Genomic DNA, 18773 nt, shown 5'->3' with positions numbered 1-18773 from the left:
CTAAGGTCTTACCACGTCCTTTCAATTTGATTGTCCTGTGTTGTTTTTACTACTCTCCCGGGCAGAGAGCGGCGGAAAAAAATAATTTTATTGACAAATTGCATGGCAGTGCTGACTATGTACTATCTAAATACCCAAATGCTGGAATTTTCCTCTTAGGTGATGCAAATGAATTAAAACTTGAGTCTACATGTAATACTTTTAGTCTAAAACTAATTGTAAAAGTCCCTACTACCAAAGGCAATTCTACTCTTGATTTAATATGCACCAATATGTCAAATTTCTACAGACCCGTCACCATTCTTCCCCCTCTCTGAGGTAGTTACCACTTTAGCCTACACCTATCTCCACTAGCTACAGTTAAACATTCGTTTACTATTACTGAAACCGTCTTGAGACCTCTAATTGACTCAGGACTCTACAATTTTGGCTCTTGGATCACTAGTGAAAATTGGTCCCCTGTGTACCAAACAAATGATGTCGACTTCAAGGCTTTGTCCCTCCAAAATTTATTGAGGAGTAATTATGAAGCCCATTTTCCGGTGAAAAAAATTAAAATATGCTCTACCGATAAACCTTACATTACTGCCACTTTTAAAAAACTAATAAGGAAAAAAAATCAATTTATTCAAGCAAGGACATATCACACAGGCTAATGATCTAAGGAAGTTCCTGAAGAGAAGAAAATTGAGAAAGGCAGCTTCTGGGTATTACAATAGTAAGGTTAAGGATTTGTATTCTAACTAACCCAAACAATGGTACAGGAAAATTAAAGAGATTTGCAGAAAAAACCCCGTTGAAGTTAATTTTCATCTCCCTGAGCCCCCTTACAAGATAGCCAACAATTTGGACCTGCATCTTGCGTCCATAGTACAAAGTCTCCCCCCTTTCACTGGCTCAGGTCAAACTATTCCTCCCTCCACCTCTTTCCCCCAAATTTCTTCCTCTGATGTTATAAATAAAATCCGAAAGCTCAAAAAATCAAGTACTTGCCCATTAGACATCCCAATTGACTTGATTAAAGCCTTTTCAGACACAATTTCGGGACCTTTATCTGATATTTTTAACCAAATTACAAAATCTGGTAAATTCCCAAGTTTCTGGAAACTAGGTTTTATAACAACCATCCCAAAGAAATCTTCCAGTCTGACTATAACCAACATGCGTCCTATTTCACTCACTCCAGTTTTTTCTAAGCTTTATGAAGGGTTCCTTTGTGACTGGCTTAAAATTATAGCACGCATTGACATCTGACAGTTTGGTAATTTAAGAAAAACCTCCACCACCCATTACCTTGTACACTTGATTCACATGATCCTAAGTGAACTAGAGAAACCAAGTGTTTGACTAAACCTGGTTTTAGTAGATTTCCAAAAAGCATTTGACTTAGTTGACCACACTATCCTAATTCGTTTACTACATGATAACTTTGAAATTGACCCACTTTTAGTAAATATTGTTATATCATTCCTTTCAGACAGATCACAAGTTGTAAAATACAAAAATGCCTTCTCTAACCCCCTCCCTAGGTACTGTGGAATACTTCAAGGAACCTTATTGGGACCACTATTATTTCTTGTCATGATTAACGAAATTGGCAAGGAATGCCCCCAAAGATGGAAATATGTGGATGACTTGTTGATCCTTGAAGTATGTCATAGGAATATTAAAAGTGACCCCGTTGAAATCCTAACGCAATGTTCGGATGAATCTAAGAATCTAAATATGACAGTAAATCCCACTAAATCACAGATAATGACGATCAACTTCTTGAAATCTACTCCTGCTTTTTGCAACCCGATCCCAAGCAAAATGCTAGTGAAACATGTTAAGCTTCTTGGTGTCACAATTTCTAATGATCTTAAGTGGGACACACATGTTTCCAACATCGTTAAACAAGCAAATGTTTCACGATCCATTTTTAAGCTGCTAAACAAATTTAATTGTCCTAAGATACATTCCCTCCATGTTTACTTATCCTTTATCAGGCCATTATTGGAATATGCATGTCTGGTCTGGCATTCACAACTTTCAAATGAACTTCAAATGAGCAAAATTCCATACTCCTTCCTCCTTAAAGCTGCACGCATTACCAAATTAAAAGAAACGAGGGAAAAAATTTGCCTGCTTTTTGCTAAATCAGTCATTTCCAATCCCTGTACTGAGGACTTACTCCCTGATTTTCACAATCCCATTAGACTCCAACTCCCTCGGTCAGCCTCCTTAGCAATCCCAACTTACTCTCTGATCCATGCTATTACAGAAAGGTTTTGTAAAAGTTTTATACCCTTTATTTTGGAACACCTTATTAATAATTCGTGATTATGTACTTGCCGAATTCCCCTTTTCCTCTATTGCCGTTTTTATTCTTTTTTGATTTACTGCAATGTTTTTGTAATTTAATTGTTAAGTCTACTGATTTGCCCTTTATCTTTGATGATTTTGCTTTTTTAATTCCTTTTAATTTTAAGTGTTTGACTTGATGTACTGTTTTGAATAGTTTCTTAGCTTTTACTAATGTTTCTTAGCTTTTACTGACATATAAAGCGAATTCGGCTCTATAGAGCTTTTGATAGTCTTTTGAAAATAAATATTATCTTATCTTATCTATATTGTTTAGGAGATACCCAGCTTGAGATAGTTGGCAAGGAGAGGGACCTGGAAATCACTGTTGACTATGATTCAAAACTTTGTTGTCACATACAAGATCAAGTTGAAAAAGCACACTGAGTTCTTAGCCTCATAAAACACAAACTTACCATCAGGAAGCCATGTGTGACAGTGAAGCTTTATGAAGCCAGGGTTATAAAGTGAGGGGTTTGCCATTACCTAGAATTTGACATGACCTAAGCCTTTCCTAGCTGTAAGATGGATGTGAAGGTACTGGAGAGTGTTCAAAGAAGAGCAACAAAGACTATCCCAACACTGCAAGATAAACCTATGAAGAGCATCTAACCTTGCTCTAACTCCCTACTTTAATGTATTACAGGAAAAGAGTAGATACAATGACAACTTCTACACTACTGGAAAGTGACCTATTGCATCATCTCTTCCTTGTGTCCTCTCAACTACCACAAGGGGACAAACCAGGAAGCTTTTCCCCCAGTGCACTATGCAAAAGCGCCAAATCTTCTTCTCAGCCTGTTTTGTCTCACTCTAGAACAGCCTGTCCAAAGCCAGTATCTAATCTCAAACCCTAGAAGCCTTCAAGAAAGGAGTTGACCAGACTGGGTCAATGCTGAATGGAGGCTAAACTGGGATGTCTTATCATAACCACAAAACACCACCAGCAAGATTTTTCTACAGGAGGTTCAACACTACCTTATCTTGCTGGATATGTGATTTGAGTGGATTAGTCAAAACATGCTACACAATTTGTGGCTGTTGCTGAGGCTATATGCTTTGACCTTCTTTTTTTTTTGATCAGCCAGGACAATTGGACTGTGATTACAGGAGTTTCTCTGCAACTGATTCCATAGAGACTGAACAGGCGATTGCAGAAATGCTTTACAAGGCAACTACAAGTTTTAGAGTAAAGCTGCTTATGGTAGGTGACTTAAATTTTCCTGACCCAGTTTGAAAGGAAGGTTTCCCATACATCAAAATTAAGAGATAGAGGTAGGTACAAACTGTCAGTGTAGATCAACACTCCTAGACTTAGTATTTGTCCAAAATAAGGAGGAACTCCAAAAGATCAGTTACCTTTGGGAAAAAGTGACCATATTGTAAAAGAAGTGACTTTGGCCTTTAATGAGCTTACAAATGGGTACATAAAAAGATCATTCACTACAAGACAATCAGAAGAGAAATAATTGATGTTGACTGCAAGCCATTACTTCTGGAGAATATAGAAAATCAATCAGATAACTTCAAAGGCCAGGAATGGAGCTCCAAAAGAAATACACATCAGTTAAAAAATTTCCCAAGCAAAAACCATTATCCTATATGACTCTGCAAATTCACAAAGAAAGAATTGTTACTGAAAAAGTACCCCTAAAACAGGAGAGAAGACAACTATAAGAAGTTTACTATGGCTCAGAATAACTACAAAATCTTATTAAACACCTTGATTAAAATCTCAGTTTTAAGCTTCCCACTGACAGTAGAAGAAACCCAAAGAAGTTTTAGAATAATGTATCCAGCTAGGATCACCAAAAAAGATGAATAGATGTGTTGCAATCATAAGATGGAGACAAATTGTGGAACCTGCTAAACATTACAGAACTGCCTAATGAAAACTTTGTATATATTTTTACTCTTGAGACTGATAGACCTCTGCCCCCTAACCCTTTATTAAAACATTGTAAACCCAATGTCAGTAGTATGTTTCTCTGTAATCAGCCCAGGAGTAAGTTGAGGTCCTGTGTACCAATATGCATTTTGATCCAAAATATATTTGCCCAGGGTTATTGAAAGAACTTGCTAAGAAGATTCATTTCTTTCTGTCCCAGGTCTTTTTCATAGTCAATCAAAAAAAAAAAGAAAAAAAAATCCCATCAAAGAGGAAAGAGACAGATATAACATGAATTTTCAAGATATGTGATAGCACAAAGGATAGGAACTACCACCAAAGTCTAATATCTGTTGTTACCAATTACTCTAGAGCAAATTATAAATTCTTATCTCTTAGGCTTTCTTCAAAACATCCTCATTTTTATGGATTTGCTCAAATTTTTGACTATTCATCCCCAGCCCCTTTCTAATGGTCTTTTATAGCCACAGGCTAAAAATAACATGATAATTGAAGAAAAATGATTCATTAAAGATAAAATTGGGAAGATACAATGGTTTATAATTCATCAGTATTTATAGTAGATTTTTTGCAGTTCATAAAGTGAACATACCACTCAAAGCCTTTTTTATGTTTCTTACAAATATTACAATCACTTCTATTGCAAACTGAAATTCAACCACCATTTCAGCTCTTGAAATGACCAAAATATGGGATATAAAAAGGCTTAAACATTAGTCTCTAACTTACTGTTTCAGTAAAAAACCATTTTCTTAATGGTATATATCCACAAGAACTGATTCTCCATGATTAAGTTGGATAAATAAATTTTATCTTGCTGTTTATGCTTTTTTCTTCTTCCTTGATGCCAAATTTTCAATTAAAGTATGCATTTTTGACAAAATAATACTATGTTTTCTCACCACCAAATCATTTATAGTTAGGTTAGTTAGATTACATCACAAAAGTGCTTAGAGTTGAATTTGTGATAGAAGTAATTATTATATTTGTAAAGAACATAAAAAAAGGCATCAAGCAGTGTGCTTACTTTATTTGTAGGCCTAGCCTAAGTCAATAATATGAACTGAGAAAAACTTACCATATTAACAACATAAATATCTAATCATTTTTATTGATTAGTTTTTATATAGCCTAGAATCTATGTGGGACCATTAGAGGGGGACTGGGGGTGAATTGTAAAAAAAAAAAAAAAATCAAAATCATAAAAATGAATGGGTGAAGTTTATATTAATGGACTATTCAGGGAAAATAAACTTATCTCTAATCTCAGAATTGCATCCTGAATCTAAGCTTAACATGCATTTGCATTGGAAATAAACTTTATCCTCATCCCAAAAGCCTATATTCCATTTCAGGGGATATATTTGAACATTAGGGGATGAGAATGAATTTTAAACTTACCTCTATAGCCTAGTCAGAATTGCATCCTGAATCCAAATTTAGCATTCATTTGCATCAGAAATAGGCTAAACTTTAAGCCCTCCCCTCTTCTAAGGTGCAAATATATACCCTGAATTAGTATATATGAGGGAGGGGGTAAAGTTCAGTTCTGACATAAATGCATATCAAATTTGGATTCAGGATGCAATTCTGACTACAGAAGTAAGTTTATTTCTTAGCTACCTGAATAGTCTGTTAATGCAAATCTTACCCAAATGAACAAATAGGCTAATTGGAAATGTAAAAGTATCTTTCCTTGTGTTTATTATGTCTCTTGCTAAAGAACCACAATACTAGACCCTTACCATGATACAACCTAGCTTAAGCAGCCCTAAGTGTTTTAGAGCAGTTTCTAGAAATGTATAGCACTTTCTTCAGAAGAGAGTAGCCAATAAATAACCACCATTACATAATACAAATACTTTACCATTTGATGTTATTTTCTGTATGTTACTTGCAGATGTTTCATGAAGTCTATCAAATTCTGCACTTTCCCTGTTATAACCTGAAAGAGTTGTATAAGTTGACATGATGAATTATACTCCAATATAATATACAAGCTTTCCACAACTGAATATTAAATATGAATGGATGCAGGATACAGGCTACTGCACGTCACATAAGTTTCAATTTTTATCAGACCTTCAGGTAGACAATTGCTTCTTCTTGAGTTTTATAATTAGTTCTTTTGGCGCTATCTATTATTTTTTTCAAATAGCTATGATCCGTTCAGATAAGTAAACCAATGAGAAAAACAAATCTCTACGAAGAGAAAAGTGTTCAAACGATAGGTGTAAAATTTTTCTAAAAATCATATATAACTTAAGCTTTCATAGACTGAGTCTCTAACCTAAATGTATTTCTTGCCAAGTACCTTAATTTTTTCTGGTATGCCGGAATCATACGCATGGAATTTCACATTGAAATAACCAAAAAGAAAAGACCAAGACTTGCTCACACGGAAAACTCTTAGATTCACCTCTAGATTATGTGTGTAAATATCCATAAGTTCAAAATTATATATTTTTCAATATATTTACCTTATATTGTTCTGTATATTTCCTTTAGTTCAAAACAGTATAAATATGTGCATTCTTTTTAAAAGTAATCAGGTTAATCCTTTGCAGGCCAGAAGAAAATCAAACCTGTTAGTTTTTCTAAAATAAAAATCAAGTCAGAAATCGCGTCGTACCTGAAGGAAAAACCAAATGGAAAAACAATGCCTCTGTTAGAACAGAGGTATTTGTAAATTTTGTATGTTAAACAGTTGACATGCTTTTCGTTTTCAAAAGTGCTTGTTCATTTTGACGACACATGAGAGACGGATCGGTAATAAAGAGCAACTAGAAAAATTCCTAGCCCCAAAACCGGTCGGTGCACTGGAAAAAAACGATTAGGTTTTTTATGGCATCAATCGGTTTTTGAGCCTTTCCCCATGCGCCTGAACAGGCTAATAGCTTTAATGTGAACAGCTTAATTTGTACTCTGATATTCAATTCAGTCTTGAATCCGGTCCAAAACTCAAAACTGAAACTGTTCAACAGAGTTTCAGAAATGGGATTTCATAGGGGCTGACAGTACTAAAATTATTTTTGGACAGGACCTTCTTCACACAAGGACCTGTAATTATTAAGCCAGGTTTTAGAAATCAGTTTCAAAATCAAAATTTATAAGGATCGAAATGTATATACTGCTTCCACTACCAACAACACTTTGCAGCAACACGCCGACTGAAGCAAATACAGCCACATACGCTCTTCTTTCATCCCAATATAGTCAAAACTCTTTCCACCCTTCCAAGAAGTTATAATTTCTTTAGAATCTTTCTTGACGACATCCTTCCACCCAATTTGGGCACGACCTGCTTTTTGTTCGGTGCAAGACGACTAGCCAACAAGAATAATCTTTAACAATTTGCGATCACTCATCCGCAGAACGTGTTCTAGCTATCTCAACATTCTACCATTATAACCTTAGAAATTGGGATCTAACCCCATCTTTCATACAGGTTACTGTTTGAGATATGGTCAGTCGGTCAGGTGCCTAAAACAAAATTATTCCGTCTTTCTACATTGTGAAATTTTAAACTATCCAGTTAGTATTCAACTATTCCTAGAAGTTTCTCCCAAATTCTCATGCTGGAGTCTACCAACGTCATAGCTTTCCTAAAGATAGTTACCCTTCCTAAATTTCAGGTCAAGTTAACCATATACACTACTAGATGGTGATCTTTACTTTTAACAACAATAACAGCACTCCTATATGCCCTAGCATCTTATATCAACCGGTCTTCAGTTTAAAATAACGTAATCAATAAGGTTGGCTGTCTTACCATCATGTGAATACCACGTTGACTTATGGGCCATTTTACGATCAAATACCGTATTGGTCATAATTAGATTGTTATACCTAAAAATTACTGTCTGAAACCATTACCGTTTCTTTTCCTACAACAAATTTATTTAGGCTAGAATACTATCTATACCTATTTTTGCCTTCCTGGGCATTAGAATCTCCTAATGAAAATAGCAAATTTCTACCTGGAAAACTTTCTATTTGCTCTTGCTGCTAAAAGCATAATTCATCTTTGTCACTACCATCTTCATCAGGCGGTTCTAAGGGGGCATAAAATACTATGACTGATATCCTGCACTTTTGGTCATAAAATGAGTAACTAGAACTCTATGATTAATAATTTCGCAACCTAAACAAGACTTAGCCGCTTCCTTATTCATCATGAGTCATATTCCCTGCCTATACACCCCATCCTTCCTGCCTGGGTAGACAAATTCAATATTACCTAATTTCACGTTTCCTGCCCATGGAAAATAAGTTTCTGAAACTCCTAACAAGGCCAGTTTGAAGCGTCTCAATTCGTCAGTTAAAATGTCGACACGATAGTTGTTTTTAATATTGTAACATTCCAAGTTGCAATTTTGTTATTCCCTAAATTGTTAAAATTATTATTGCCTAAAAAAGCAATGGTTTCAGAAGCAGTGCACGGCGGTGATTAACACATCGTCTCAAGTCTAAACAAAGTGCTTAGGCCGATTTAGAGCCAGACAGCAATCAGTTCCAGGGACCTCAAGTTGAGTGGAGGCTTCGTGCAATCCCAGGCCCATCTTGGTCACAACAGGGTTTGCCTCACTTACTGATGCTCTCCTATATACATATATATATATATATATATATATATATATATATATATATATATATATAAATAAGTTGTATGTGTGTTATGTCTGTCGAGTGACGTCATGTTTGTGTGTCGACTGACGTCATGTTTGTCGACTGACGTCATTATAAGGATTGAGCTGTTCGCGTCATGAAGTTGTTTGTCGACTGACGTCATGTTTCTCAACTGATGAAATTAAAGACCGGGACATCGGGACACATGACGACCGGGACACAACTACAACGGGGACGCCGGGGGCACAGGGGGGATATATAAATGACGACCGGAGCACAGGGATTGTTCGAAGAGAAATTACAGACCGGGACACCGGGACACAAATGACGACCGGGACACCGGGACACAGGGAATATAAATGACGACCGAGACACAGGGACACATCATTAGAATATATTGCTTTCTGTTGCTTTAAAAATTTTTTATTCAGTTTCAAAGTATTTATTGGTACAAAATAGAAATACAAAAAAGAAGTTGAGATATTATTAAGATACAAAAAACGAGGCAAGAAACTGAAAAAAACAACAACATAATACACACAATATAGAGCACCAAGAAAACTATATTTTATGTAAAGTACATACAGATAAATTCAATAGCACTAGAAAAACAGATCTAAGATCTAAACAAAACTCTGTAAATGGCACATTAATCTTCAGAGCAGAAAAAGCCATGGGATGCATGGTATAGGCAAGGAGAACAAAAATATAAGGCAATTGCATAGAAAAGGTATAACAGAAAGAGAAGCCAATTTCTAACAAAATATCTCTCCATACTTCTTAAGAACTTCCAGAAGCCCAAGCTCTCTTTTAAAGTTTAATCAATTTTGCATCAAGCATCAAAAACATTAGCACGTCCGTTTTATAGAAAAAACAGTTTGTCTGAATTTGCGAGAGGTTGAATGTAAAATGATGACAAACAATGTATTTTGAACAAAAATAAATCAAAAAAGCATACATCTTTGGTCTTGAAGACGTCAACAATCGATGCAAAATCAAGGATTGTTACTCTTAATGAATTTTGATTTGTTATTTTGAACATTACAATTTTTTACTCGGTTTTAAAATTTGTTTTCAATCACACTGGAGAAGGATCAAGATTTAAAATTAAGAATTCCATGAAATAGCTAAGATTCAATTGGATAACTTATACCGCAAAGAAAATGTTAACCCTATCCATTATTTTTTCTTTCTTTTCCAGAGTTTAATAAACCACTTGATATTTTAATTATTTTTTCTTATTTTTGTTTGGTGCATTCTTTTCAGTTATTATTCTGCGCCTATTAAGTTTTCCTTTCTTTTCTGCAAATTGTCACTTCGTAGTTCGATGTAGTATTTTTGTAACTTTATTTACTTTTTTCTTTGAACTCTTCAATTTTGAAGGAAAGAATGGAATATATGGTGAATCCAACTAAAAAGCTGTTTCCATTAAATATTCTTTTGGGAAATCCAGCACGCTTAGAGAGAACTTCTCTACCAAATCAATTTGGAATAAAAGCTTAATTACAAAAAAGAGAGGTTATGTAGCTACGTTAGTGCTTTTTCGAGTCTTAATCATTTAAAAAAGTCGAACTAAGTGTTAAACTGAGTATTAAGAATAGATCTAATTGTTGTAAGTGTAATACAACATCGAATCTCTTCTTTTATTTGCATTAATTCATTTTTAACGTCCACTTTGAGGCTTATCAATTCAAGCTCTTTGAGCTCTTGCCATTTTATTGTGACATTTCAGTTATTGCAATAGATGCTGCAAATATCTTGCATCTTACAATTTTCTTCTTTTTCCTTATTGAATTCTCCTTGTTAAATACCTGTATTTATTGTTCATATTTTTCTTGCTTCATTAGCTAGGCATTCTTCTTAGATAGTTGATCATCTGATATTTCGAATATATCAACAAATAAAGTGTTTGTAGCGTCTACGTTTGCCTATAATTTGTTTTTTACCATGTAGTAAAATTAAAACTGAGCGTGTTCCTGTGCTCAATTATCATTAAATATAACTAATTATTTATTATTATTTTTGTTCCAAGACGATGGATAAAACACAAAATTGCAAGCTATTTGTGTTAGCATCAATCCAAAACGGATACTGTATCTGCCCCTTTTGCGTATTATGAGTATTTTACAGCCTAATTGTGTTGCAGCCTAATTTTGTATTTTGGGCTGAACGTAATACAAATTTTACCATCACTAATGATAAGCCAGTTCCGGAGGTAAAAACACAACGTCTATAAAAAAAAGAAAAAAAAATAAAAGAAAAAAGGTTAAGATATGCTCTAATTCTACTAAGACAAATCTCTTAATCACAGCAATAGACAACAAAGGAAAAGAAATTATTTGAAGGACTATGTTAGCTGCTTCAAATGATAACTGGCATTAGAACGAACTTCATAGTTGCGAAACAGTATCCTGCTATCGTCTCAAGCTTTGCTTATTTTAAATATAGGAGATATTATCATTAACAATATTTTAAAGATAAGTAGTTGAGCCAGGTAAAAAAAATTGAGCCATTTTCAGAGTTTGATTCCTGTACATTTTGTCTACCTGGCTTTACTACTTTCTTTAAAATATTATATTAGAAAGCTGTTGTTCGCTCAAATGCTTAGGATATACACATAGGAAGCATAAATAGAGAATAGGTGAAGAGTACTATAGTCTATTAAAGTAACTTTTGGGCCTCATCATCCGACCAATGACAACCTTCGGTGGTACAGATATGTTCTAATTCTAATAAGGCACATCTCTAATCACAGAAATAAACAATTAAGAAAATAAAACTGTTTGAAGGACTAAGATGGCTGGCGTAAATGATAACTGGCGCTAAAATGAGCTCCATTGCTCTAAAGCAATATTCTCTTATAGTCTTCAATTTGTTACAAACATTTTATCCACTAGCGTTGATTCACATGTAGAGAAGGGAATGGCAGGGGGGAGGGCAAAATGTGTTTTGTTCAAAATCTAGGGGCAATTTCGTTGTTGTTTTTTAACGAAAAAAATAAAAAAGAATTTATAAAATAAAGAAAAATTAAAAATCATATGGAGGGCTTAACCACCCCCCATTAGCGCTCCTGATGTTATCTACTGTGCAGTATATTAAAACAGCAAAGGCGTAAATTCTTTATCTGACGAAGGAGTTTATCAATACATTATTCATCGACATATGCGAAAACTTTGGGCTTTCGCATTGTTTAGTAGATTAGTATTAATAGTCAAAAAAATTTAGTTTGATGGGATGGATCAAATAAGATTTAATAATAAGATTGACTAATGACAATGACTAATGACTACTAAGATTGACTAATGACAAATAAGACTGACTGTCATTTAAGCAGTATCCACTTCCATGACAAAGTGTTACCCTCTCCAATAATGTTTATGCTCACTTTTTGAATCGCGTCGCTTTACGATGATGCAATGCGTGTGTATTAGTAATACATGGTACTTGTTGTTTATGTTGAAGCAGATATTGCTCCAACGTCTTAAAACCTATGTTTTACGTTTGGGTGGGGAGGATGCAAACAAGGTAATTTGTAGACCACAGTGTTCTCAGTTTGCCTCGCTGGCAATGCAGGTAAATATTGAGAAAAACATTCTTCTTTCCAACTCCTATATGCATCTGTAAGCCCAAAAATCAGCATCGAAACGGAAAATTGAGTGTGAAAACGATACTAACTTAGTATGTTCCTATAAAATATCATTATAACTAAAGTTTCTTGAAATAATAGCAGTAGCATCAATATCAAGACAGAATAATCATTATGAAAGTCAGAAAGCACCTGTAAAATGTCAATATAACTAAAAATTATGTAATAGAATCCTATTAGCAATGTTTATATTAATTTTGTCAACAAAACTCTATCATTTAAGTAAATGATTTTGTTGAGCTTCCCTTTAGGATAAAAAATATGAGTCTTATACACATATTCTGAAGAATATTCGGTCTATTAATGATACTGAGGTCACTTCAATTTTGCTTCGGACAGGCCAATTTGCTCTGGCTGACCCGAAACAATAGGCACAAGAGAAATGCTCACAAGCATTAGCAAGTTTTTCATTTTGAGAATGACGACTTTCCAGGAGATTCGTAGCCTCCCCCCCCCCAAACTCGAATGTGATATAGCCTCAATTACAAAGAATCTTCTAAAGTAATAATACAACAATTTAACCATAATGCCGCCCAGAAAGAAAAGAAATTGTCAGTCAAGGCCCTCGACAGAAAGATACGTCTATATGGACAATTTTTTAGTCCAGGGACAACCAGGAGGTATTATTTAGCATTACATAAAAAGGATGCAAAATTTGGAGTTGTTATGATGAAGGTCAGTCAATAGTCAGCCAAGTCACCCTCTGATGCCCTATTGATAATACACATGTCTAAAAGCTTCAAATGTCTAAAAAATACATTTCAAAATAGATAATATAAAGATGTTGAAAGAAGTTGAAAAGATAACAGACAATCCACAACAAAGATGATTCTTGAAACACACTGAGATAAAAGCTCCAGCGAGAAAAAAAAAAAAACAGACAAAATAATGAGTATAAAAATTTAACTTTGTCTCCTTAGACAAAAAATCCAGTTTCACCAGATAATGGCACCAAAAATACTTTAGAAAAGAGATCAGCCTACAGTTTTTACATTATCAGCAATAAAAAGTAATGAATTGTTCAAACATAAAAAATCTGTACAATTAAGAAAATTTTCTGATTTAACTCATAAAACTATAAGTTACACGATAAGAACAAACTGAATTTAAAATGCTCAAAACAGTAAACTCTACAAACATAATACAAAAAAGAGGCAAAAGAGATATAAACATTAAAATATTACTATTGCTCCTGAGAACAAAATCGAGGGCAAGGCAAGTGTCACCGTAAAATTTGAGTGACGTAACTTGAATTTGGGATGGATAGGGTGGTCTTTCAGTATTTCACTATTGTAAATGTCCAATTTTCCACCCTCAAGGAATAGCCTACTTCATATAGAAAATAAAAAAAATATAAAGGTAAGAAAGTGGAAAGAGAAAACATCTTTTGGTACTTGTATGAAATACCCCCTACCTAATATTCTTCATCTAAGTAGAAGCTAAGCATAACCGGTTTTTGTCGATGTTTTTCTGACAAACAAATTTGAGCTATATATTTGCATATTGGGGGATGGGAGTAAGGGTAAAGTACCTCTGTAACTTCCATAATTTGGTTAACAAAGTATTATATTTTCATCAAATTTTTGATATTTCATTAGGATTGAGCGTCAGAGAAACAGATCCTCTATACTTTACCCCCCCCCCTAATGTGCAAATATATAGTACAAATTTTTTTTAAAGTATCACATTTAATCTTACCTTGGTATATTTCATTAGGATTGAGCGTCAGAGAAATATATATGAAGTGTATTATGATTTTTATACAAATACCATTTTTTTTAGTCGATTCTAATAAGTTAAAACAAAATTTGTTCTCATCGTTTTGAAAAAAAGACTTGGTACTCTGATAACTGTGGTCCCTCAGAGAGGTTTCATCGAGGGTGTGCATATCCTTCGCTAACTCCTTTAGCTACGTCACTAACTTTCAAACTTTAGGAGGACATTTTTAGACAGCTGCCTCTGTTAGTAATGTTAGATTCTAAACTATTGCTATCACTATTATAATGCAATGTTTCCAACTCAATGTGGCAGATGGCGTTGCGCTTCGCTCGGAATGGGTTGGGTTTTGCAGAGGAAACTGGCTGAGATCCAAGTAGTGCCGTCAAAACTCCACACTGACAATCCCCTGGAGGACATCGGAAGCATTCAGAGCGGTTTGATATTCTGCAAAATAAACAAGTTTTTAATGGCAAATGGATATAAAAAAGAATAATACAAGTCAAAATTTGTATTTTTAAGACGCAAGAACACAAATTTTGCGAGTAAAAAAAAGAAGTGAATACGATAATAATAAAAAAAAACATGTGCCCTTTGTGGCTCAAATTCAGAGCAAAAGTAAGAAAACTAGAAAATATACTCTGATCTTTGAATATTTGTATACACTTTACAGTAAACTTTCACTTGTTCTTTTCTACCTCACATTACTTATTTCTCTCTACTTTCACAATTCATCCTTTACCGTGTTGTTTTATATTTGTTAGCAAATACAAGTGAACACACGTGACTCTTAGGAGAGGGGGGGGGGGTCTGAAATACGCATGTGCACTTTAGGGTCGAAGTTTTGAATTTTACCTGGAGAGTTCTGGAGGACCAATTCGAAAATACAGAGAGATAAAAAAAACAACATAGTTCAATTTAAGAATAGGGGCAAACTTCCCAGCAAAGTATATTTTTCGATTCACTATAGCGCAAACTTACTTAGAATTTTATGCTCCTAAAACAAAACAATAAAAATTGAAATTTATGAATAAAAATAAAGTTAATTAAAGCCTAAAACACGTGAAATTACCGTTTGATTAAAAGGTTCTGCTCTCCTCCCCCACAGTCGTCCTCATTACTACTAGGCTACTGTGTGTCCTTTATTTAACTCCCCCCCCCCTGCCCAAAAAAACTAATCAAAGAATCCATCTGTACATCAACAATAAAATCCTTACATAAATGTTAAGCCCCCGTTTTTTCAGTTACAACCAAGCTATAATTTATGGCCACATAAAAGTTTATGAGGAAAATTGTGTATTTAACATAACTTGTATTCACTCTTAGTGCTTGTAAAATCGTTTATATAGGTTTCTGTGTATAAACTTTTATACACAGAAAAGTGTCTAATTTTTAGACACTTTTAGACCGAGTCTAATTTTTGACTCGTTCCGCTTTCATATTTATTCTGCATTAAAAAGAGAAAAAAGGACTTCATATATTTTGCCACAAAATAATCTAATTTGGTAGTTGAATTCGATTGCAACCCGCAAGAAGAAACTAATAACGCATAATCATTATATATTAAAAAAAAAAAAAAAAAAAAAAAAAAAAAAAAAAAAAAAAAAAAAAAAAATTCTGGCTTTAATGTTCTCACCTTGTTTTTTAAAACACTAGGATAGTCTGATGACATTACATAAATACGAAAATAAAGCGAAAGTTTTAGAAAAGAAACTATCTGGCAATTAGGCCGCTCTGCACCAAGACCATACTTTTAGTGACAATTAGCACTAAAATGCAGCAAAATGAATTGTCAAAATGGCAAAGAACATAGATTACCAATTTAAATTACACTTACAATCAAGTTCTTAGACACTAATATTAAAAACTGGCTGTGAGGTTGGTCAAATTGACTATTTAAGAAATTAATATAAAAGAACTTTTTAAATTAATTAAAAAAAACTTTTTAATGTCCAATAATCTTCCAAGCGTAACCAAAAAGAACAGAAATTACAAGAAATATCTGAGTCAAACTCAAGACGAGAAAATATCAACTTGAGTAGGGCTGACAACCCCAATGCCTTCTCAAGACCAGAACATAATTTGTACTTTAGTGAAAACAAAATTCGTTTTAAATGTTTTGACTTTTTACGTTAATAAGTAGAAAATTATCAAACTTTTAAGGGATAAATATATTAAACTGACAATCTACGACGATATATTACAGTCAGTTTATATTCTTTGACATCCTGGACATACTTACAATCGTTTGATTTATTTAAATTGTAAGAGAAGAAGTAGTAATAGTAGTAGCCCTGAAAGTTTCAACTTAATACCCCTAGTCATTCTCGAGATATTGCTGAGAAGTCTTATTGGCTACCATACACACAGCACCTTTTGATTTAGTTTTAAAGCATAATGGACAAACTGCATAACTGTGGGGGGCTGCTTTACCCATATCCCTAAAGACATAGTTGCTGAACCGTTCTACTACGCTGAACAAAATAACTTTCTCAAAATTTTGATTTGATGTGTTGGAAATGAATGTTTTGGATGTGCGTGGGAAATGAATGTTGAGGCTTGGGAGAAGGGCTGCTTGCCCTTCAATCACTTTTGACTCTTAAAAAGGACACTAGAAGTTTTATTTCGAATTAGCTCCTTTAAAAGTTTCAATGATATTACTAGTTATTGTAGAGCAAACTCCCCTTAAACATTCTTTAAAAGTTCCACTTTAATACCCTTAGTTTTATTTTTTATGTATGATTTTTTTGTTTAATCGAAACTGCCCCTAAACATTCTTTAAAAGTTCCACTTTAATACCCTTAGTGTTATCTTTTAAAGTAACTATACTGCTAGTATTAATAGTATATATACAGTGCCTTCTGTCTAGTTCAGAATCCACGACAACTTACCCTTCAAAGTCTAACTTAATAATGTAAGCCGTTCTTGAGGTATTACTTTGTCACCTCTTTGAGAATCTACAAACTCATAGTTCGTTTTGATTTGATTAGTAGCAGTATGCGCACAGCATCTTTGGTTTCTTCAATAATCCCTTCAAGACACGCTGAAAGTTTCAATTTAATACCATCAACCGTTTCTGAAGCATTGCCGATACGTCCTCTTGACAACTTGCGTGGACATGATGTGTTCCAATTTATTGTCAATATTCCCTAAATTTTTCGCCTTTACACCCTTAGCTTTAGTAGCAGTAGTAGTAGTTGCAGTAGAATTAACAGTAGTAGCCTTTACTTTACTAGCAGACGTAGTGGTAGCAACAGTAACAATATTAGCAGTAGTACTAGTAGTATGGGTAGAAAAAGTAGCAAAAGGATACAAATATTGTCTTTTCACTAGTTCAACGTCCCCCGCAACAATCCCTGTAAGTTTCAACTTCACCTACCAAACTGTTCCTAAGATATTACTGACACACCCTTTTGACAGCCTGCATACAGACGGCGTGTTGTGATTAATTTCCCCTGCACCTCTCAAAATTCCCTGAAAATTTCACCTTCATGCCCTTAGGCATAGTTGTAATAGTAGTCGCAGTAGTAGATTTAGTATTAATAATAATAACACTAATACTAGTAGCAGCAATGGTATTAAGGTATTGCCTTTTGGTCAGTTGAACACCCCTCTCATAAAGGCCAGAAAGTTTCAACTTGATACAAATAGACCTTGCTATGACATTGCTGATATGTCCTTTTGATAACCTGTATTAATTCTTGGGATACGCTCTTTTTACAATTTTGCATGCACATATTGTCTTTTGATTTAGTTGAAATCCCCCTCACTATTTTTAAGGTAGAAATGTGGTAGTTGCGGTAGGAGTAGTAGTGGTGGCAGTTGTAGTAATAGCATGCAAATATTATTTTTTTGGTCTCCGATCACTTTCGACAGTTAAAAAGGGCACTAGAAGTTTCAATTCCCGATTGTATGAGCCCATTTTGAAGTTTTTACGACCACCGTTTTAAGGAAAAACCTTATATGCCCCCGGGGCATAATTTACAACCATTTCCCTGAGAGCTTTGGGGGGGGCGGATGTCATCCTCAAAGACATATTTATTAGACCTTTCAACTATGCTGAAAAAATGGCTCTCTCAGAATTTTGATTGGATGTGTTTGGGGAAATGATGGCCGGGGGGTGGGCTGGTTACCCTCCGGGGACTAGAACTTTCATTTTCTAATTGAATGAGTCCCTTTCCAAGTTCATACGACCACTCATCCTAGAAAAACCTTTTATGCCCCCGGGGCATAATTTACAACCCCTGCCATGAGGGCGGTGGGAGAGGGAGGAAAGTCGTCCTCAAAGACACAATTTCCGGGCCTTTCAACTACGCTGAAAAAAATGGCTATCTCAAAGTTTTGATTGGATGTGTTTGAGGAAATTATGAGCTTGGGGGGGGGGCTTTTGCCCTCAAATTACTTTGACTATTAAAAAGGGCACTAGCCCTTTAAATTTCCAATCGAAAGAGCCCTTTCCGAAGTTCCTACGACAACCCCTTCTATACAAAGTGCCCTGGTCTAAGAAAAAATAATATATTTTGCCCACAT

General features: G+C 34.5%; 2 protein-coding genes across 2 annotated transcripts in view; both read right to left on the bottom strand.

The window, feature by feature from the left end:
• Positions 1-6361, bottom strand: part of LOC136038750 (syntaxin-12-like) — a 32786-nt gene extending 26425 nt beyond the window's left edge. The window contains exon 1 of the mRNA XM_065722107.1: positions 6120-6361. Within this exon, the coding sequence (XP_065578179.1) occupies positions 6120-6222 (103 nt within the window). The 5' untranslated portion in view covers positions 6223-6361. The remainder of the gene's footprint in view (positions 1-6119) is intronic.
• Positions 6362-9306: 2945 nt separating this feature from the next.
• The window catches only part of LOC136038749 (protein smoothened-like), a gene marked incomplete in the record, with an annotated part of 120216 nt that continues 110749 nt past the window's right edge, over positions 9307-18773 (bottom strand). Inside the window, 1 exon segment of the mRNA XM_065722106.1 lies at positions 9307-14690. Coding sequence (XP_065578178.1) covers positions 14459-14690 — 232 coding nt within the window.

The sequence above is a fragment of the Artemia franciscana genome, chromosome 18 (genome assembly GCF_032884065.1).
Source record: "Artemia franciscana chromosome 18, ASM3288406v1, whole genome shotgun sequence".
Taxonomy (NCBI): Eukaryota; Metazoa; Arthropoda; class Branchiopoda; order Anostraca; family Artemiidae; genus Artemia; species Artemia franciscana.
The sequence above is the reverse complement of the archived record's forward strand: the minus strand, read 5'-3'. Positions and strand labels throughout refer to the sequence as shown.